Source organism: Hesperophylax consimilis, chromosome 20, assembly GCF_061612785.1.
Source record: "Hesperophylax consimilis isolate HC1 chromosome 20, BYU_Hcon_1.0, whole genome shotgun sequence".
NCBI classification, from domain to species: domain Eukaryota; kingdom Metazoa; phylum Arthropoda; class Insecta; order Trichoptera; family Limnephilidae; genus Hesperophylax; species Hesperophylax consimilis.
In genome coordinates this window covers 3,198,072-3,220,977 of record NC_142855.1, presented here as the reverse complement: position 1 = coordinate 3,220,977, position 22,906 = coordinate 3,198,072, and the positions used below count along the sequence as shown (strand labels likewise).

The following is a 22,906-nucleotide window of genomic DNA, read 5'->3' as shown; positions in this document are numbered from 1 at the left end:
AATGAGCAGCGGAGGATTTTTTTTATCTTGCTGCGACTATTCATGCTCTTTGACATCGCATTATTCTAGCTAGGAATATAGACTTACCTTGGTCCAGTTTTATTCCTCATTTTCATCAACGATATAACAAATTGCTTCGACGATGTCGAGGTATTGCTCTTAAATCATTGTCAAACACTTCTTATGCGTATCGACTATTGGTACTTGAATGGACCGTAATTTTTGCGAGCGAATACAAACAAACATATACCATTCATATATTTGAAATGAAGTATCTCGCTGGAAAAAATAAATTATCATTTCCTATTAAATACTCTACGACATTAATACATTAGAAGACAGAGTAAAAATATCTGATTTAAATTTCTTTCTTTCTCTCGACACAGTATTTAAAAGCACATTACATTATCCATTATCAGGTACAGTGGTTTCACACATGGGAAACCAGTACTTTGGTGATATCGTCATGTTTTATGTTAGCTTGGTAGAATTTCGTGGGTCATATTAAAGACCTATCTCAACCCAACTCTTGAAAATTTGGTTGGCTCTCTGAATCTGATTTATCATAAAATTTTGTTTCTTGTATTTAATTCTCGTGTTAAAATTGAACTACCTTTATTTCGTAAAAGCCCCGCAGGTGTTAAATTATTTCACATACATATTTCTGTTTTGTTTTTACAGGTAGCATTTATGTGAAAACTGTTTCAAAGAAGGATGTTTTAGGGGAATTCCTTATACGGAAATAGACATTGACCTGTTAGATATTAAAAAAGGAATGCTTCGATCACTTTGATAGAATTACTCATCCAGCAGGTAAAACCGATTTTCTTTGTTAGAATGAAGAATTCATGTTTTTTTAAACTTTCTATGATTTAACTGTGTTTACACTCTACACCTTATATTCTTAATCTTTTTCTGACTAATTGACAGATCTGAAGATGCAACCCGTAAAAAAACGATTCTCCTGTTCCCATTGTAGATACTCCTGCTTTTACAAGTCAAACATAGAACTTCACTTGCGCACCCATACTGTAGAAAAACCCTTTTCATGTGCCCATTGCAGTTATTCATGTTCTCAAAAAGGATCGTTGACGGTACACATGATGACTCGCAGTGGAGAAAAACCTTTTTCATGCTACGACTGCAGTCATTCCTGTTGTCGAAGGGGAGATTTGAAAAGACACGTGCTTAAGCACAGTGGAAAAAAACCATGTTCATGTTCCGATTGCAATTATTCATGTTCTCTCAAGGGTAATTTGAAGACACACATGCTGACTCACAGTGGAGAAAAACCTTCTTCGTGTTTGGACTGCAACTATACATGTTCTCAAAAGGGTGCTTCGAAGAGACACGTGCTGTTTCACAGTGGAGAAAAACCTTTTACTTGTTCCGCCTACCTATAGCTATTCATTTTTTGTAAAGAGTAATTTCACTAGACACAAGAAGACTCACAGTGGGGAAAAACCTTTTTTCTATTGTAACTATTCATGTTCGCAAAAGGGTCATTTGGTGTTACACAAGATGACTCACGGTGGAGAAAAACCTTTTTCATGTTCCGTGTGTAATTATTCGTGTTCTCAAAAGGGATCTGTTGTTCTGATGTTCTGTAAAGAGTAATTTACAGAAACACTTGCTGACCCACTGTTTAGAAAAAGCTTTTTCTTGTTCCGTGTGTAATTTTTCATCTGCACATAAGTGTAAATAAAAAAAAACATGTACGTTCTCATTTACAGAAAAACCTCGCTTGAAACTAGCCATTATTAATCCTATATCTGATGTAACTCCAATGAGTCTCCAGTATTCAAAATAAAATAAATATCTTTAATAAATGGTTCAAATTGTGGAAGCTTTTGTTTCTCAATAAATTATCCTAAATCGCATGGTGAAATACATGTTTCCTTTAATTTGGTTCTTTTTAAAACGAAATTTGAATTTCAAAACTCATTTTATGTTTATAAAAAAAAAATATTTTTATCGTAATATTACAATGTAAAATTACACTTCAGAATTAAGTCAGCAACTGTTACTTGTTCAAATGATGACAACTAGTTAAGATAGATTGCAAATTATTTCGTTGAATGAAATGCTCGCGGAATTTGAAAAAAAAAAAGATTTTACAAATTATTCCAGCACGTCAGTTTCGCTGCGAATGATTGTTTGATTAAAATCATGTTTAAGGTAATAAGTTCTATTAAAATGTTCAATTCACTATTCTCTTAGTATAATTAAATATATTTACTATTATTTGTGTTATTTTTGTAAGTTTTAAACCATGAATAATTTCATATTGTGAATAATATAGTGTCATCTTATGGCGGTGTTAGGCAATCTTGAACGCCTTATGCAAGCAAAAGTGAAATACAAAGTTTTAAATAATCAACGTTTATACTGATGACAAAATGCAACCAAAGTGTCTGGTGTTTTGTCTATCTTCTGGGAATTGTTAACTTTTTCTTATTAGAGCGACTATTTAAACATCGTACGTACAAAAAATGATGTTAAATATATGTATAGCAAATTGTATTTCTTAGTCCTCCTCACTTCTCTCTAGGGTGATCTGTGCTGAGGCGGACTAAAGTTATTCATTTCTGTTTTATTAGTTTTTTATGTCGTTGTTTTGTTCAGAGTTTTTTCATTAATCTCTTTAAGCCCTATTTTTTTTTCTTGATTTGTAATCATTTAAATTTTCTTTTCGTTTTCTATCAGGAAGAGGATGTTGTGGAGTTTCTTCGCAAAATAAATATAATTTTTTTGCCCGAATGTGGTTTTATGACCTGGAATATTTTTTATGTCATTGTTATTTTACCTTGTTTGATGAACACGCGGTATTGTAGAGGATTCAGTATTTTTGAATAGTTTCAATAATATATTTCGTTGCTCTTATCCAACAGACAAAAACGTAAATCGGGAGAAATAGCCCTTCAAATTTATTTTTACGAAAAACGCATATAAAATGAAATTAGCTTAGTTATTGTAAGCTTACTAAAATGATAAAAAATATTATTTTCAAATAAAATTCGTTCCAAATGTTTAAAATTACGCAAAAAAATTACGTTTTTAATATGGATGTAGGACAAAGTGACGAAATCTTGTGTGTTAAAGTTGGATATTGGATAAAGGAGACTGGATGTTGGACAAAAGCGCGCACTCTTGCGTGACTTTTGCTTTATCCAACGTGTTTGGTATTAGAGAAAGATCGGAAAGCATTTCAAAATAATATTATTATTAAATACATTCAATATAGGTCGGTCATTGAACGATGATACTTACATGATTTACGTTCAATAGTATTAACTTATTAGTTATATTTTGGAGGCGAGACCGAAAAAATTCAGATGTGATTCTTAAATAATTTTATGTGATATTTTTTCAAATGATTAATTTCTTGATTGGGAATCAAATGTTAAGACTGAGTTTTATCCAATAATAACGTCGTTAAATCATAATAGAAAACTTACCTTTTCAGACAATTACGTCAATTTATCGGGCGATTTATTGCAATTGTTATTGTTGATTGACGAGCAGCAGCCAGTGAATGCAATTAGTGTATCAAGTAGGTCATCAATCTTTAACTAGATCTAACTTAAGGCTCTGTATTCATTAATATTGTAAAACGCCTTAAAGGTTATTTTACACTTAAACCACGCCATAGAAATTTTCAAAATTTTATTATTTTTATCACATTATAATAAATCAGAGCTTTAAAAATAGTAAGATAATTCAAAGGATCTGGAAACACAATAGATACCTACAAGTTCTTAAGAAATGTGTAAAACAATAGACGACGAGTCCTTTTTAAAAATGATTTGACATTGGAACACATGGAGTAGGATTTATATCTATTACACAATAAAGACTAACTTGTAAAAAGAGGTCATAAAACCTTCTCACCACATTTAGCTCCGTTACAAGTGTTCCAGTGTTTGGGATATCGGCGAACCATTGTGTATTACCATTCAGTTGGACATGGGTTACAAAAGTGGCTGAATGAAGGGATTGGAAACAGGTGTAGGTAAATAAACAAAATGAAAAATGTAAATAATGAATGTACGAAAAAAAATACGTTTTTATTGACATTTTATTAGTTCTGCGATAAAAACTTATTTTTTCAAATCATAATTCTAGAACAAAAAAAGGAACAGGTAAGAAACAAACGAACCGATGACAAATATTAGGTACTAAATGTACAAAATAATAAAAACCTTTCATTGTCATTCTATTACGTTTTTGATAATAACTGTCTTCTTTTAAACATCACAAGTAGGTACAATCTGTCATAATTATTTATTGTAGATATCATTTAAACAAACAATCGTATTTCAAAGATCCAAATCCTTTTTACTTTTTCAACTCTGTAACAAACAAAAACACACATTTTTACTTCTTAAATAATTGCAAAATTATTCTGATGCGTTTGAATTAAAATTAAATTTAAGACATTTTTATATTTAAAAAAAAATCATTGCTTACTATATACCTTTACTGTTATTTTATGTACATGATTATGAAACATTAAATTGCTTATAATACGATAAGTGAGATTCCCTAACTATAATGAGAATTATATCTAACCATCACGCCGTTGCTCCTCAGGAGTAGGCAGAGTGGATGGATCGCCAAGCAACTGTGTTTTGGCCCCCAATCCTTGCTCCATCCATATTCGAACATCATCTCAGATACTCTTTCATTATTACAACTTTTAACATGATCCACTATAAGTGTTTATTTTTGCGTCATACATTCCCCTGACACTGCACTGATACTGTTCCCAACTATTCAAGCACCCCTTTCCTTATATTTTTCATTACACTTTCGTCTTTTTTTTTTTTTTTTTTATTCGAGACACAAACAGGATATTTATAAAAACATTAATTATGGTTTACAAAATAAAAAAGTACAATTATAAATTGTACTTTTTAAATTATAAATTGTACTTTTTTTGTTGTAAACTTTTTTGGTTGTAAATTTAATTGTAATCTTGGAAGTCTTCGTAATACATTTTACCGTACATACGCCTCAGGGATCTCATTTTCAATGAGTTCAGTTTAATTTCGTCCTACTCTCAGTAACATGCCTCACTGTTTGTGATTTATTTCAATTAATTTATTGACTGCGCGATTAAAATAGCAACGACATTTTGTTATTTCAATTTTTAATACGAAAGTGCAGTTCAAAGAGTGCAAGGGATGATGTAAGCGTAGTGAATTAGATTAAGAAAGGGACGCTGAGATGGTTTGGGCATGTAGAGCGAATGAGCGAAGAAAGGAGTATAAATAGGACATATGATGCAAATACGAATGGTAGCAGAAGTCGGGGACGCCCGAGGAAGACACGATCAAGTGAATCAGATACTCGAGTCAGGCCATGTCAAGAGTCAGAATACTAGAAGAGTATGTATGAGACGATGTATGAATGTGAATGAGGCAAGGAGTGTGTGCCAAGACCGAGTTGTTTGGCGGTCTGTCCTCTCTGCCTACCCTTTCGGGGAAACGGCGTGATGTTTAGTCGGTTAGTTAGTACGATATTTAACCATAATGTAGAACTTGGCAAGTATTATAAAATGTTATGTACAAAACATTCGAAATACACAATGTTATTATGACCACCCTGTATGGAGCTGTAACGGGCGATAAGTTGAAACAATTTGCTGATAAAATAATGAAATACTTAACCTGTTGCATTTTCAATGTATTTTTTTATCGTTTTCTACACCGAAACCACTAAAATACCATTGTAAATAGCAAAATCACATGTGAAGACATTGACTTTTTAGGCGCTAACGAACGAATGTATGGTTTAACAGGGTGGTCTTACCGCTGTGCTACCATTGGCTGTTTGGTCTATTAGAGTAATACGCCCGTAACGGAGAGAGAGAATTACAGGCTAAGATATGGCTTGGATGTTGGATACATTTATATGAAATGTAACATAACGGCCGGTTTAAATATCAGAGGTCCTTTTGGCCAACGTGTGGATGTTGGATAAACACGCTCGGAACGTTGTTTAATTGTGGTGGACTTAAGACAAACTGCGTTTTGAGAACAAATTTAAAAAAAAAGAAAAGTTTTTTCAATTTGATCTTATAAATAAATGCTTTCTGAGAACATCTGCATACTTAACTCAATTTCGCCAAAATGGTATGTTGGACAAAAACGAACTAGAGCGACGACATCGGTAATCTGTGATATATTAAAAAAAAATGGCATCAGTCAAAAGGCCGCACTAGAATAGCCTTAAGGCCGCAGGTTCCCCGCCTCTGAGGTAGACCATCGTTACAGTATGGATACGGCCGGGTTAATAAGGTAGACCATCGTTACAGTATGGATACGGCCGGGTTAATAAGGTAGACCATCGTTACAGTATGGATACGGCCGGGTTAATAAGGTAGACCATCGTTACAGTATGGATACGGCCGGGTTAATAAGGTGGACTATCGTTACAGTATGGATACGGCCGGGTTAAGAGAAGACTGAGAGGAGTTGTTCAGCAGTAACCGCAAGGGAAATTGGACTTTTATAAAACTGTCCACATCATTGCTCATTGTTTTATTCTATTTAAGGTGGATGACTTTATATTAAAACACTGATCGTATTTTATGAGATAGACTTTTATTCTTGTGACGGTTATACAGAGAGAGCTTGTTAGTGCGACCACAGACGATAATACAATGAAGTTTAGCACTAGTGATGTGCGACACCAATAGTGATATTACACTAATATATACTCACATCGCATAATCGAAGACCTTCTTTTCGTTATAATGAATTCATCAATTACAATTATTTCACATACAGGATAATACATAGATTTATTATAATGCAATGTTATATTATATGATGTCATTGTTCGATTCAATGCCACATTTCATAAATAATATTTTTTGAAAAGTTAAGCTAAAAGATAAAAGTTTTTAATTAATAATTTTTAAAGGTTTATATGTTTTATCTAAATAGTATAAAAGAAAAGCCGCTATCCGCGTCTGTCTGTGCGTGTAGTTCTTCTTAACTATGCAACCGAGTTAGAAAGGGTGTTCAATATCGTTTAGAGAATTTCTTCTGGTAGGTTTAAATATAATAAATGGATATTAAATTAATTGAAACTAGAGAAATGTCGAGTAACGCCAGATATACGTTTAAAAGTAAATGTACCAATTCCGGGAGCATTTCACTCTTCCGAATTGTCAATTGAGAAGTGCAATTTTATAATTTACAAAAAAATTATTATTAAAAAATACGCAAGGCACAACATGAGCCATTTACATAGGTTGAATGTATAAAATGTGAGAAAATATCAATATAATAAAAACAAGAGAAAAAATGTTAAAATCACTTATTAATGAAATATAATAAATTATTTTCCATTGATGTACAAACCCATAAATAAAAGTTATTATCAAATTACAGTTGTCTTAAGTAGCTTAGCTATCTACTTATAACTGTGAACAATAATTAATATGAAAGAAAAAATAATATTCATGTTAGAACTATTACGTTTTTATTTTAATAAGTTTTAAAATCAAAGTTTGTACATGAAGTAAGTATTTACAAGTATAAATTCAAAGTTAGTTCTTGAAAAGCGCTTCCTATTCTGCGGCGGTGTGTAGTTATTTTCTTCATATTTTTGTTTAAATATAACATTGTTTTTATAAAGTTTTTGTATATTGTAGACTTGAAAGATTTTTTAATATTTCTTCAGACTCTTTTTGGGCTGTGCTGAGCCGTTCTGTGCGAATGCTCAAGACAGACCCCCAACCAGCTATCCCGTACTCTATTAGTGATTGACACAAAGCGTAGAATACATTTGAAATGCCGTTTCTGTTGAGGATATTACAGATGTTTCCAAAGAAGTATATGTACCAGATTAGTTTTTTGTAATAACGTCAACGTGCGTGTTCAATCGGAGATTATCATCAATTACATTACAAAATATTTGTAATAACGTCAAGGTGCGTGTTCAATCGGAGATTATCATCAATTACATTCCAAAATATTTGTAATAACGTCAACGTGCGTGTTCAATCGGAGATTATCATCAATTACATTACAAAATATTTGTAATAACGTCACGTGCGTGTTCAATCGGAGATTATCATCAATTACATTACAAAATATTTGTAATAACGTCAACGTGCGTGTTCAATCGGAGATTATCATCAATTACATTCCAAAATATTTGTAATAACGTCAACGTGCGTGTTCAATCGGAGATTATCATCAATTATATTACAAAATATTTGATGCTTTTGGAGTGTGCTATAGTGGGAAAGAGGCATGAGAAACCTTGATTATGTTAGTAGATTCCTTTGCACAAAAGTAATTTGAGATTAATGTCATCCGACCGCTGTTCTCTGGCTGTTACTGAAAATGTCTGATGTTCTTTTATAGACATTAAGTAGGAGGGAATGTATTTTGATCCGCATTTGCAGGCGACATAGTAATTATCCATTATCTTTTGTTCAATAAAATTATTGTATTGTCAGCAAAACAAATGATTTTTCCTCTCGTTCTTAGCTTACAGATATCACTGATGTATATTAGAAATAATTTATTTATTGCATCTCACTATACATAAAACACATTTTTTTCTCATAAAAATCATCCTCACTAGGAATGAGCCTGTATCGAGGTTAACAATTTACATTAGAGTGAAGCAAACATAAGAGTTATCACAAACATAAAGTAATTCTACATACAAAAACAAAATATTTCAAAATTAAAGAAAAAATAAGTATTAGATGTGTTACCAGATGGGTCATTTGACAGTATATTGTAACAATATTTGAACCATAACTAATCATTAATCATTATTCAAAAGAAGAAGCAAAGTAGATAATAAAGCTGTTTTATACTCATAACATTTCATTCCTTATAAAGTAGGTTGGATGGAAATCAGAATTTTTTTTTGTACATTACTTTAAGGATCAATTTGTGAGTAATATTTAGTGGTTCAACATTGGACCTTTGACATGATCCCCAGCATACTGTGTTATAAGAAAGTCGAGATTGGACTAAGGCAAAATAGACAGTTTTTAATTTCTCTTTGTCCAATATGTCTCGCAGTTCTTTAAAAATAAATGTAAGTCTCCTGATAGGCTTTGTTAACATATCGATATGGTCATTCCATCTTAAAAATTTATCAATCTTTACACCTAGATACATGATACAATCTACACTTTCCAAGGGGGGATAAATAATGTAGGTCCAAGTACGCTTACTTTCTGTACTCCGTAGTTGAAGAGGTGATTTGAGCTTTCTCGGTTGTACGCTTGTAATGTAGCATTTTCGAAAGTTACGAGTTGTATTTGACATACCTACCAATTCTCACTAATACTATTCTGTTTCCGATATTTTTTTATAATCTTCCAAGAAGAAAAAGTTTTTTTTTAGTAATTTCTCAAATATTTTAAAAACTGTACAGAGTATGTTTATTAGTCGATAGTAATCTGTCATTTTTACATCGTTGTTTAAATATTGCTATAAAAAAGGTATTTTTGAGAGTTGTGGGGAATACACTTTCAGTGATTGACAGATTGATTAGGTTTGTTAGAGGTTGATAAGTTCTATACATGGATATTTTATTGCACTGGACGTGATTTAATATGTTTTATTGTATCTGTAGCGGTTATGTCACCGCTCCTAGAGTCATCAAAATCATAACCAGACGGCATGTGTTAAACAACCGAGTCAGCGGTTCTGCGGGTTCGAAGTCCAGACGCTACTCCAACCCGTGCCAGACGAGAACAAAGGAATCGGCAGCTATATAAGCGGTGGAGGACTTGAGTACAGCAGTCAGTCATAATTCCACATCGTTCCACTCAACAAGTTCCACGCGACATCATCCTACTCGAGATCTCCGACTCGGCGTAATGGAGGAATCGGCCATCATGGCCGGTTCCCCCCGCATCACGCTTCGATCCTTCTTCACCTCAACGCCCTGGCCCAGGCTATCATTTCTGGCCAGCGCTAACCTCACGCGCCTAGACCCGGCAACCAGCTCATCGCCGTCTGCGCCTCGGCTCCGCGACCATCGTCGCTAGCCTGTACCTCCTGCTCATCTGCCGACCAGGTCCATCGCACCTTCGGCTACCCCAAGTACATCAGTCAGTAGTCAGTAGTCAGTCAGTCATCAATCTGCCGCCAACGATTTACTAATCTCACGAGTGACAACTGGGGGGCCCCGCGCCCCTCCACGAAGGACATATACCCGGCTTCGCCCGTACCATCATGGACTCTACCGGGACATTAACCTAGCGCCTTGTCCGGATCGTCGTCCCTGGCAAGCGCTACTCGGATTACAAGCGCCCTGGTCCCAGCGTCTCTGACCAGCGCTTCTTCCAAGCATCATGACCACCACGAGGACACGCAGCATCCTCATTGGTCACACCGCGCCCGTTCAACCGCCTACAAGGTCCACCGCACCTTTGGCCGTCTCGTCAGCACTGGAGTGCCTGAAGACCTACGTTCTTGGCCAGTACCTGACCTTCATCGAGTCCCGGTCACCAGCGCCCGGCGTCGACTCACTGACCCGCGCTTGACCACCACATCATCGCAGCAACCGGAGTATTCAACATCTGTCCTACATCATCTCCTCGTCTCGGCAACTGACTCAATAAACACAATGACCTTCACCAATGTATTATGCTGACTCACAATAAACACCACAACAACAACATCCTTATCTTGCATTGTCTCACTACCAATTCCCATATATCTAAACGTATGTAAAACTTATGGATATCGAAAAATATCTTGTGTAAGTCATCTCTTTTTCTCATGAAGTTTATAACATTCTGTGTGATCCATGGATTAAGGTGTACATTTTTAAGTGAGATTTTATTGACGATTTTAATGGTTTCCATTTTCGAATTCCATGATTCATTTATATCGTCCATAGTAGGCATTTTTTAATCAAATTGGTACATAGTAGATGATGTATAGTGGCATTCCACGTCCAGTGGCAAAGTGAGATCTAAGATTCATAATCGCTAGTTTAGAGAAAGGTTTTCTGTGAAGGAGTCCAAATGTGTATTACAAAGGTACACTTTCGTGAAGATAAACACTTAAACACGAGACAATACAGTTATTTCCACTGTGAGTCAGCATATGTCTATACATATTTTCATTTAGAGAACATGTCTAGTTACAGTCGGGACATGAAAAAGGTTTTTCTACACAGTGAGTCATCATGTGTAACTTCAAAGATACCTTTTGAAAAGACCAATAATTACAGTCAGAGCATGAAAAAGGTTTTTCTCCACTATGAGTCATCGTGTGTCTCGTCAAATTACCTTTTACAAAACATGAATAACTACAGTCAGAGCATGAAAAAGGTTTTTCTCCACTGTGAGTCATCATGTGTAACTTCGAAGATCGCTTTTCAGAACATGAATAACTGCAATGGGCACATACCTTTTGAAAAGACCAATAATTACAGTCAGAGCATGAAAAAGGTTTTTCTCCACTATGAGTCATCGTGTGTCTCGTCAAATTACCTTTTACAAAACATGAATAACTACAGTCAGAGCATGAAAAAGGTTTTTCTCCACTATAAGTCATCATGTGTGTCGTCAATTTACCTTTTACAGAGCATGAATAACTACAGTCAAAGCAAGAAAAAGGTTTTTCTCCACTGTGAGTCATCATGTGTCTCGTCAAACTACCTTTTACAGAACATGAATAACTACTGTCAGAGCATTAAAAAGGTTTTTCTCCACTATGAGTCATCATGTGTCTCGTCAATTTACTTTTTACAGAACATGAATAACTACAGTCAGAGCACGAAAAAGGTTTTACTCCACTGTGATTCATCGTGTGTAACTTCAAAGATCGCTTTTCAGAACATGAATAACTACAGTCAAGGCATGAAAAAGGTTTTTCTCTACTGTGAGTCATCATGTGTCTCGTCAAACTACCTTTTACAGAACATGAATAACTACAGTCATTGCATGAAAAAGGTTTTTCTCCACTATGAGTCATCATGTGTTGCGAATATTTACCTTTTACAGAACACGAATAACTACAGTCAGAGCACGAAAAAGGTTTTTCTCCACTGTGATTCATCGTGTGTAACTTCAAAGATCGCTTTTCAGAACATGAATAACTACAGTCAGAGCATGAAAAAGGTTTTTCTCCAGTATGAGTCATCATGTGTCTCGTGAATTTACTCTTTTCATAACATTAATAACTACAGTCAGAGCATGAATGGTTTTTTTCCAGTATGAGTCAGCATGTGTCTTGTCAAATATCCCTTTTCATAACATGAATAACTACAGTCAGAGCATGAAAATGGTTTTTTTTCCAGTGTGAGTCAGCATGTGTCTTGTCAAAGATCCCTTTTGAGAACATGAATAACTACAGTCAGAGCATGAAAATGGTTTTTTTCCAGTGTGAGTCATCACGTGTCTCGTCAAATTACCTTTTACAGAACATGAATAACTACAGTCATAGCATGAAAAAGGTTTTTCTCCACTATGAGTCATCATGTGTCTCGTCAAACTACCTTTTACAGAACATGAATAACTACAGTCATAGCATGAAAAAGGTTTTTCTCCACTATGAGTCATCATGTGTCTCGTCAAACTACCTTTTACAGAACATGAATAACTACAGTCATTGCATGAAAAAGGTTTTTCTCCACTATGAGTCATCATGTGTTGCGAATATTTACCTTTTACAGAACATGAATAACTACAGTCAGAGCACGAAAAAGGTTTTTCTCCACTGTGATTCATCATGTGTAACTTCAAAGATCGCTTTTCAGAACATGAATAACTACAGTCAGAGCATGAAAAAGGTTTTTTTCTACTGTGAGTCATCATGTGTAACTTCAAATATCGCTTTTGAGAAGATGAATAACTACAGTCAGAGCATGAAAAAGGTTTTTCTCCACTGTGAGTCATCATGTGTCTCGTCAATTTACTTTTTACAGAACATGAATAACTACAGTCAGAGCACGAAAAAGGTTTTTCTCCACTATGAGTCATCATGTGTAACTTCAAAGATTGCTTTTCAGAACATGAATAACTACAGTCAGAGCATGAAAAAGGTTTTTCTCCAGTATGAGTCATCAAGTGTCTCGTCAAACTACCTTTTACAGAACATGAATAACTACAGTCATAGCATGAAAAAGGTTTTTCTCCACTATGAGTCATCATGTGTCTCGTCAAACTACCTTTTACAGAAAATGAATAACTACAGTCATAGCATGAAAAAGGTTTTTCTCCACTATGAGTCATCATGTGTCTCGTCAATTTACTTTTAACAGAACATGAATAACTACAGTCAGAGCACGAAAAAGGTTTTTCTCCACTGTGAGTCATCATGTGTAACTTCAAAGATCTCTTTTGAGAACATGAATAACTGCAATGGGCACATAAAAATGGTTTTTCTCCAGAATGAATGCCCAAGTGAAGTCCTAAGTTTGACTTGTAAAAGCAGGAGTAGTTACAATGAGAACAGGAGAATCGTTGTTTTACGGGTTGCATCTTCAGTCCTGTTAATAAATCAGAAAAAGATTAGGAATATAACGTTTTAAGTGTAAACAAAGTTAAATCATATAACATTAAAATAAATAAAAAGCACGAATTCTTCATTGTAACAGAGGAAATCGATTTTACCTGTTGTCTGGGTAATTCTATCAAAGTGACCTAAGCATTCCTTTTTAATATCTGGCAGGTCAATTTCAATTTCCATATATGGAATCCCCCCACCATATTCTCCTTGTTGTTCTAGTTCTGCCTTGTTTGAAACATTTTTCACATTAATGCTACCTGAAAACAAAAAATCAATTTGTATGTGATATATTTATGCATTAATTTTAAGCCCGCGGGGATTTTTACGGGGAACTCAAATTTTAAAATGAGAATTAATTTTGAACATGAGAAAGATAATAAAAATAAAATTGCAAGAGACAAAAAAATTATGTTCAGTCAGATTTACAAAGAAGGTCTATAATATAACCCACGAAATTCACTTAGCTAACATATAATATATATTAAATGTATTGAAATACAAACGGCACGACATGTGCCATAAACATAAATATAAAAATATAGTAAGTATAAGGAATTAAAGTACTTAAAGCTACAAGGTACAAAATATACAGCATATAAAGTTTATAGATAAAATATAAAGTTATGTATAAAGTGTAAGGTATAAGTATAATTTACGGTGTAAAGTGTAAAGTTTAATGTAAAGTTAAGTTAATTATAATTTTTTTTATTTTTTTATTTTATTTTATTTTATTAGGAACATTAATAGGTTTATAACATAACATGCATAGAGAGAGAAAAAATAAGTAAAAGAATTAGGTTACAACCCAATAACCAATGTTCACATCATGCAATAAAGATAAAGAAGGTTAAAAAGCAATAAACAAACAAAGAAAACAAAGAAAGGTTAAAAACAAAGAAATGTTAAAAACAAGGAAATAATAAGAGAAAATGTATATATATATGTACACGTATAAACACATACATACATATATATACATACACATGCATATACACATATAAATACATACGTATACACATACATATACATAGTTGCATACATACATACGCATACATACATGCATACATACATACATACACACACGTACATTTGATATTAAATACAAATAATATGTAAGAGTGATAATGAATAAATGATGAATGCAATGTATTAAATTTAGAAAAGGGTTAATTATTACAAAACTCTGTTAAAAAAAATTTTAAATGCTACTAAGGTACACGACAGGATATCAGCATCAAAATAAGTTTTATTATAATGATTGCAAGTTCTTAGTAAGAAAGAATTTTGCCTGAGACTCGTTGAAGCAATTTCGATATGAAACAATGATTTGTCTCTAGTTTTCTTACTTGGGACTCTAATATTGATTGATGACAAAAGGGCTGGACAGTCAATATGACCACTCAAGACTTTGTGTAAGTAAATCATGTCCGCAGTGTCTCTCCTGCTTTTTAATGTTTTAAGTCCGTAGTGCTTGATAGAGCTTTCCATATCGTAATAACGTAATTGTCTCCTGAAGTTCAAGTGATGTACAAACTAAAGAATAAATTATAAAAAAACAAGTACCAAAGGTAAAACATGTCAGTATCACACATGTATTAGTTTCCCATTTGTACCAAAGTACTGGTTTCCCATGTGTGAAACCGCTGTACCGGAAATTGGACAATGTAGTTGCGTTTATACATACTGTGTCGAGTATTGTGTTGTGATGTCATTAGCGAAAAGCAATACCTCGACATCGTCTAAGCAATTTGTCATATCGTTGATGAAAATGAGGGATAAAATCGGACCAATCTAAGTTTATTTCCCTATCTAGAATAATGCGATGTCAAAGCGCATGAGACTATTCATGCGCTTTGACATCGCATTATTCTAGACAGGGATATAGACTTACATTGGAGTAAGATAAGAATAAAAAATTCCTCCGCTGCTCATCTTACCAGGGAATTCCTGCGTCGAGATGAGCAGCTTTACAATTATATTCAATAAAATAAGTTAAGTATATAACACATACAAAGATGATTTACATAGAATATTTCTTTTTTTTTATTGTTCCATTTTAGATGGCCAATTATCAAGCCGAGATATCTGATAATGTCTACACTTTCCGAAGATGGCTGATTTACAGAGGAAATGCTAAAAGTAATATATTTTGTTTTGGTCATGTTTAAGGTTAACAGGTTTTGATCAAGCTAAATTTTGACTGCACTCAATCCCGCCTCGCACTTAGCATAAGTTTTATCCCACGCATCACCAGCAAATACCAAAACATTGTCATCTGCAAACACAACTGAAGTACCCGAAAACGGCAGCTTTCAAATAATAATAATATTAATCATTATTTAAGAAAGTTTGCACATTACAACGATAAATACATATTATGATGTATATTGTACATTGATTTGTAAGTTTTTTTCTAAGTTTATAAAATTTACAGAAAAATACAAACATAATATGATGAAAGTAAAAAGTAAATAAAAGTACAGTTAGTTGAGGTTTCTCAAATACCGCGACACCGGGATCGCCTGTGTTGAGGATACCCATACTTGTATTAAGATGTATACGCTCCATAGAGTGGTGACTTCAATAACTGCGCATTTGGGTGAATGCACCGGTAAAGGCCCTATTCTTCTTTTCGATCCAAGTTTTACAATATCTTTTTTTTGTGAATCACATTGTTTTATAATGTCTGTAAGAGTGTTGTAGAGTCTTGTAGCAAAGTTTTTCAGTCAAGTTTCGTTGACCAAACGTAGTATGCGTTATCGGTGTTTTTAGTAAGTTTTTGTTTTTGCTTCGAGTACATCGTGTATTTGAACTTTTTTCGTAGTAATTATTTATATTTGAGTACATTTAAATAAGGATAGTTTTTGCATATAGCTGCCAAACATTAAACACATTATTAATATTAAAAATTAGGTTAAAGTCTGAAATAATTGATAGACTAAACATTATTTTTTAAAAAAAATTCTGAGCCTCTTTAATTGGGTCTAGTGAAGATGAAGCGCCGCCTCCCCATGCTTTGATTCCATACTCAATAATAGATTGGGTCTAGTGCAGATGAAGTGCCGCTTCCCCATGCTTTGATTCCATACTCAATAATAGATTGGGTCTAGTGCAGATGAAGTGCCGCCTCCCCATGCTATGATACCATACTCAATAATAGATTGGGTCTAGTGCAGATGAAGTGCCGCCTTCCCATGCTATGATACCATACTCAATAATAGATTGGCAGACTGCAAAATAAATCATTTTCAGGTGTTGTAAGCCTAGAAAGTTTCGTATGATTCTGAAGAAGTGCATGGTTTTTCTTATATTGTTTGCAATTATTTGAGTATGGAGATTCTATTTGAAATATGGGTCAATGGTGAGGCCAAGGTACTCCATCTGAGTAGAGCGCTCAATGTAGGGACACTGACAACATTCGTCGGAATTCAAACATGAGTGTATTCTAATGGAGGCATCGTCAGGAAGTTGACCAGTAATATTAATGCTTGATGTGACATATTTAGTTTTCTCGGTGTTCAGTGTAAGCGTATTTATAGCCAACAACTTTTTGACCATTCTTATTAGGGCGGAACGATTTTTTTTCTTATTTTTATTTGGAATAGTTTTATTTAGTTGCCAATTGGCATCAATTACCTCATTGAATAACATATAACAATATTTAGTAACATATTCAAATATAGTTAACTAGCTGTTGCAATCAAATATTTCTTTTTTAATATACTTTGGCGCTGTGACAGAGGATCAAAGTGCGGGACGAAGCGGGGGTCGGCACGTGACAATCTACGAAATGCAGTGTTTTGTCTAAACTAGTGTGATAATTGTCTCAAGGTGAATGGTCGTGCGTAAATAATATTCACGAGTACTTATTGATAAACCTTATTTAAGTGAATTAACATGACTTCTAGAAGACAAAATTTAAAATGCCCGACATTTGGTGTAAGTGCAGAGTTGTAAGAGAATATCCTACCTACGTATGAAAATGTGATGAAATTCTACGAATGGGCTCGACAAGACTTAAAAATAAAGAATAACACAACTGAAGAACCTACGTATTTGAAATTTCCGAAATAGTTTGAACGAAAATTGAAGAATTGTGAATAAAATCTTCTTTTCCAATTGTCACACACAAACGAATCTTACAGTTACTAAAAAAATATCACTCGAAGTGTTATAATTAGAAAAAGTCTTTGAAGAAATTAAGGAAGAAAAGTTAAAAGAGTTCAGAGTACAAAGTAGAAATTTTTTGAAATAGCATGAGGCATTTGTTTACCTATTTGGATCGCCCTACTGCAGGACCAAAATCATTTGCAGGTCAAATTGGTAAAGCATTAGAGATATGCGAGAAGCTGCCGTTGGCAAACTTTGAGAAGATCGAAGATGAACTACCTCCAGAAATATCAACAGATCTCAGTACAGACCAGAAATATATACAAGAAATGACTACTGCTGTCATAAATCGATCTTGCACTTCTGATTTATTACAGAGAAGCCCAGGTAAACTACCCCATGCCCGCTGGTTGACAAGAGCTAATCGCATACTGCATTTGTATATTTCTAAAGAAAATCCACAACAATATCTTGTGACTTTAGCAACGTTTGTCGTATCATATCATACGCTCCTGTCTGGTTTGCTATCAAAACACATTCATCCTGCAAAGATGGTTCAAATCATTTATGGAAGCTCATTAACAGCACTAGATATTATTTGTCCAACTAGTTGTAAGCGATAGTGGACCCTGTTATAATTCGAAATAGTTATTTTGCTCATCCAGAAAACTTGTTGTTGAGTATGGTAACAAATTCACGTAGGCACATTAGAGAACTCGCTGCAAGACGCATTTTAAAAGCTCTTCCAGTTAATAAAAATTCTGTTTCGCGCATTTTTGAGGTGCCAAAAGTGGACTTAAATGCATGTTCTTACATAGACATGATTGACTGGCAACAAAATATATACGAACCCCCAATACTGATGAATATTTCCGATGGGCAGTTACAAGATCTTATTGAAAATGGAGAAGATAAAGTGTTGGAGTTTATGAGACTGCCTTGCCACACCCAGGATGTGGAAAGATCTGTAAAAGTTGTGACAGAAGCAGCTCTAAGTGTATTCGACAAGATAAGACGAGAAGGATTTATAAAATCAAAAATTAGCATCTCGTAAACTCATGCCAAAGTTTGAGCCGAAAAGGGATTTTGCTTTAAAAATTGATGTTATTCATACCAACATAACTTTCTGAACCTGTGTTTATCATTTAATGCATGATATATTATATTTATTTATTATTTTGTTTATAGAGTGTTTAATACAAAACGTCTATAAAACCTTCAAAAAAATGTCTATGGCGGAAACTCAAGCTGGCGAGCTAGAACTTCCAAATTGAGAAGTGTTATTTACAATTACATAAAGCAACTTTTACCTGGTTTTCCAATTCGAATTTCGAAAAAAAAATCATATAAAAGTGTTCCACCCTAATGCTTATGTCCGTTTCAGTTTTTTTTTTATAAGCAGCTAGCCAGGTGTCAGCTTCAAACAGTAAGACGGGGTCATCGGCAAAACTAACGATTTTCCTCTGAATAATAATGTTGCAAAAGTCATTTACAACAGGAACAAAGACGGACCTAAAATACTACCTTGTGGTATACCGTAGTTAGATGAACCGGTGTTGCTAAGTGTGTTATTTATTTTAACTTGATGCTGGCGTCCATTAAGGTAGCTTTTAAAAAAGTTAAGTTCGTTTCCCGTAATACCGATTTGTTCAAGTTTGTTCACTAATTTATTGTGTGATATTGTATCAAAAGCTTCGGAAAGGTCTAACAAGATTGAATTACATTTTTTTCTTTTATCTAGGCTTTTAACAATAAAATCTGTGACAGCGGCAATAGCGTCCGAGGTACTCTTATGTTCTTGAAACCCGTATTGATTTTATGAGATCAGTTTATGGCTCACGAGGAATCTTACCAGCTGTGAGTTGATGATTTTTTCAAATACTTTCGATAGGCTTGTTAGTAGGGTTATTGGTCGGTAATTATTTATGTCTGTCTTGTTTCCTGTTTTATGTGAAGGAATAACGATACCTTGTATGTTTGTTCTGGTTTGAGGGGGAGTGCCTTTAATAATGGTGAAATGTCTTTAATATCAAACAAAAATAAAATTGGAACTAAAACACTACCCTGAAGAACACAATATACAATTGATTTTTTTGAACTAATGTGACCATTTATCGTTACTCTCTGTGATCTACTTCCAATCTAAGTTCTGACCCAATACACTATAGCTTTATTAACAATACGCATTGAGCTCAGTTATTATAGGAGTAAGCCATGGGATTCAGTGTCAAATGCCTTGGACAAGTCTAAAAAGATAGCCATTGCTTTTTTGTCAACATCTAGAGCTTCTACGACTGAGGTGATCATTTGTAATGCTTCATCACCAGTTTCCATATTCTCCCATAAGTCAAACTGGTTATATATACATATATATATATATATATATATATATATATATATATAAGTCATTAACCTAATTTCTCTATTATTTTTGATAAGGTGTTTACCATAGGTCGATAGTTATTAACTATCGTAGTATATAATTAAAGTAGGATGGTATTTGTTTTTTAGTATTTTCTCCAATATGTTTGAAAACGTCTTTAGTAGGTTTATTAGTAAATAGTTGTAAATGACATTTTAAAATCCTTGTAATATTGGTATAACAATAGCTTGTTTGCGAGCTGTGGTGAAAACGCTTCCAGTTATAGACAGATTGACAAGGTATGTTAGAGGAATGATAAGTACTTTAAAGAGATATTTCATTGCATTGGTTGTGATTAAGTCCTCCAAGGATACATTTCATTTTAGGGAAGAAATAATGTTTTAGATTTCATCGGTGGTGATTTTTATCACTAAAGCTTCTTTCCCTGCTCAGAAGGTTCGTTTATTTGTATTGCTTCATCACATTGCATAGCTTGCTTTGCTAAATTCGGTCTTATATTTATTATAAAATTAATGAGAAATTCAAGAAATTGGTCAGAATTATCAGCGTATCTCCTGGGGACATTGTTTATATTGAACTTGTCAATTGTTGTAACTTTGTTAGATTTAGAACTGGTTATTACATTACAAAGAGAGATTAAATAACTGCTTAAATGGGCACATGATGTAGGACTACTTGTTAATGTTAAAAAAAACAATTATGGCTATGAATAAATAACGTTTAAAATAAAAATAACTTTATCAACTTTTCTTGCTTTGTGAAAAAGTTTTTTGCTTTGTGATGGCATCATTTATTTTATTAAAATTTCCACAAACTTTGCTTACATCACATAATTTTTATAAAAACAATCTACATGTTTCGTGGGCAATGTCCTCTTCTACAGGATCACACTACTAATACTGTAATCATAAAAATTAATTTAAGAAATATGAAGAACCCCAGATGTCAACTTCAAGAGTGATCCTTCAAGAAGGATAAAACGTTTACTCTTGAGCACCTTCAGTACGGCGTTTTGTTGTTTGCAGCCAATGGAATAATGCTTTATTGCATCAATATTGTGTTTTCAGTGCATTTTAATTAATTGAGCTTTATTATATCCCGAATAAGGTTAGGTTGCAACATGAGATTTGTGAGTATAAGTTAAAATATTGCTGTAGTACTTATATAGGTACAGCAAGAGAGGACTTTATGAACAAGTATATTATGTCCTGTCTGTGCAATATTTCAAAACGGACAAGGATTCCGAACATCAGTATTTAACAACCTACATTTCAAAAATAATGTGCAACGCAACTTACTGGCTGTCCGAGCACTCTCCGCATTCTGCAAACATTCCTTCTTTACATCTGGGAGGTCGAAATCCATATCCGTATAAGGCATTTCACCTCCATTGTCTTCCCGGGGCACTGGTTCCGTCTTGATGGATACATTCTTTGGATTAAGTTGATCCATGGCTCCGTTGTGCACAAAACATATGTCTGAAACTTCCCAAAACTGAACGTTGTTTTAACGGAACTCCAATTTGTATGAGATATGAATATTATCTTTAGGTTTTAATATTTTCCCAAGCAATGGAATCTACTGTAAAAATATTTTCAAATAAGGATATACTACTGACATTGAAGATAAGACGATTGAAATCGGTTTAGAGAATCGTCGTCAATCGTCGGAATACAATAATCTAACGCTATCTACAGGATGCAACGACAAAAGCATGCGTCAGTGATAATTTTTAGGTTATACTGTTAATACATAGACAAAATTAAAGTCATAGACTATCAACTATCATTTAAACTACATTTTTGACAAAAAAAATTAATTTCAACATACACAAAATAACAGTAACAGACCAGTTAGACAAGCGTACAAAGAAAACATAAAAACTACGACAGTTAATTCAAGCTTTGGACAAAGACACTACCAATACCACGCAATAAAAGCTTTCAACAGTTTAAAACTTGAAATTAAAATTGAGGAAAATAAAAATAAATTCACACACAAAATTACAAAATGGATTGAAGAACAAAAAAGACAATATTACCAAAATTTCATAGCGTAAAATAAAAATAAAACCTACACGTAACACACAAAACCAATATAATCACACATCACTCACAAAAACACAAGATTATATTCAATGTAGTATTTTTTTTTTAATTTTAAATATATTATTATTTATTTTTAATTTTAAATGTATAATTTTTCTCATAAATGTATTATGTAGTTTTTTTATATTATAAAATGAAGGCCTCAGCACGGGCAAGCCACCCAGTGAGGCCTACATTACTGAAAACCTTGAATTGTAAAAAATATTGTACCTAATAAAAATAAATTATAAAATTTATATTTTTATTAGAGTTTTATTTTATTTTGTAGCGCTTATGCATACAATATGCAAGGTTTGGTAACACGGGGTTATTTTGACGATGCTACTTTGCCCACGTGTTTAACATGTTCTATTGTTAAACTGTTTCCGAACTAACTCTCTGGGAGAGCGACCCTCTTTCTAAATATGGTGGATCATAAATGAGCTATTCATCGAAACCTACAAAGAGTTTGCAAGGTTTTTAGCTCAACACTGAACAAGAATATATACGGAATGTTTATTTAATTTTTGATCTACCCAACACAACCAAGTAAGCGAGGATACACGAGAGTACGTGGGCTTATTTAAGATTATTTACGGTTCTGGTTAAACATTCATAGCAAGCAATTAGTTAGTTTATTAAATCTGAAGCTTTCGCGCGTATTACAATAGTTTAATACTTAATTTTGACGTCGTTTGTGTTGAATTTTTTCAACGGTAATAGTGAAAAATGTTGGGAATGCATGGAACCTTGAGAAAAACGTTTTTTAATTTGATAAGCCAATCCGATAATTTCATCATTTTTAAAAACATAAT

The 22,906-nt window shown here is 33.6% G+C and overlaps 1 protein-coding gene across 1 annotated transcript in view; it reads right to left on the bottom strand.

The window, feature by feature from the left end:
• LOC149413911 (uncharacterized) overlaps positions 1 to 21,456 on the bottom strand; it is a 48,444-nt gene extending 26,988 nt beyond the window's left edge. Inside the window, exons 1-3 of the mRNA XM_089643921.1 lie at positions 21,303 to 21,456; positions 13,616 to 13,768; positions 13,329 to 13,491 (exon numbers count right to left, since the gene is read on the bottom strand). Coding sequence (XP_089500047.1) covers positions 13,329 to 13,491; positions 13,616 to 13,768; positions 21,303 to 21,456 — 470 coding nt within the window. The remainder of the gene's footprint in view (positions 1 to 13,328; positions 13,492 to 13,615; positions 13,769 to 21,302) is intronic.
• Between the last annotated feature and the right edge of the window lie 1,450 nt (positions 21,457 to 22,906).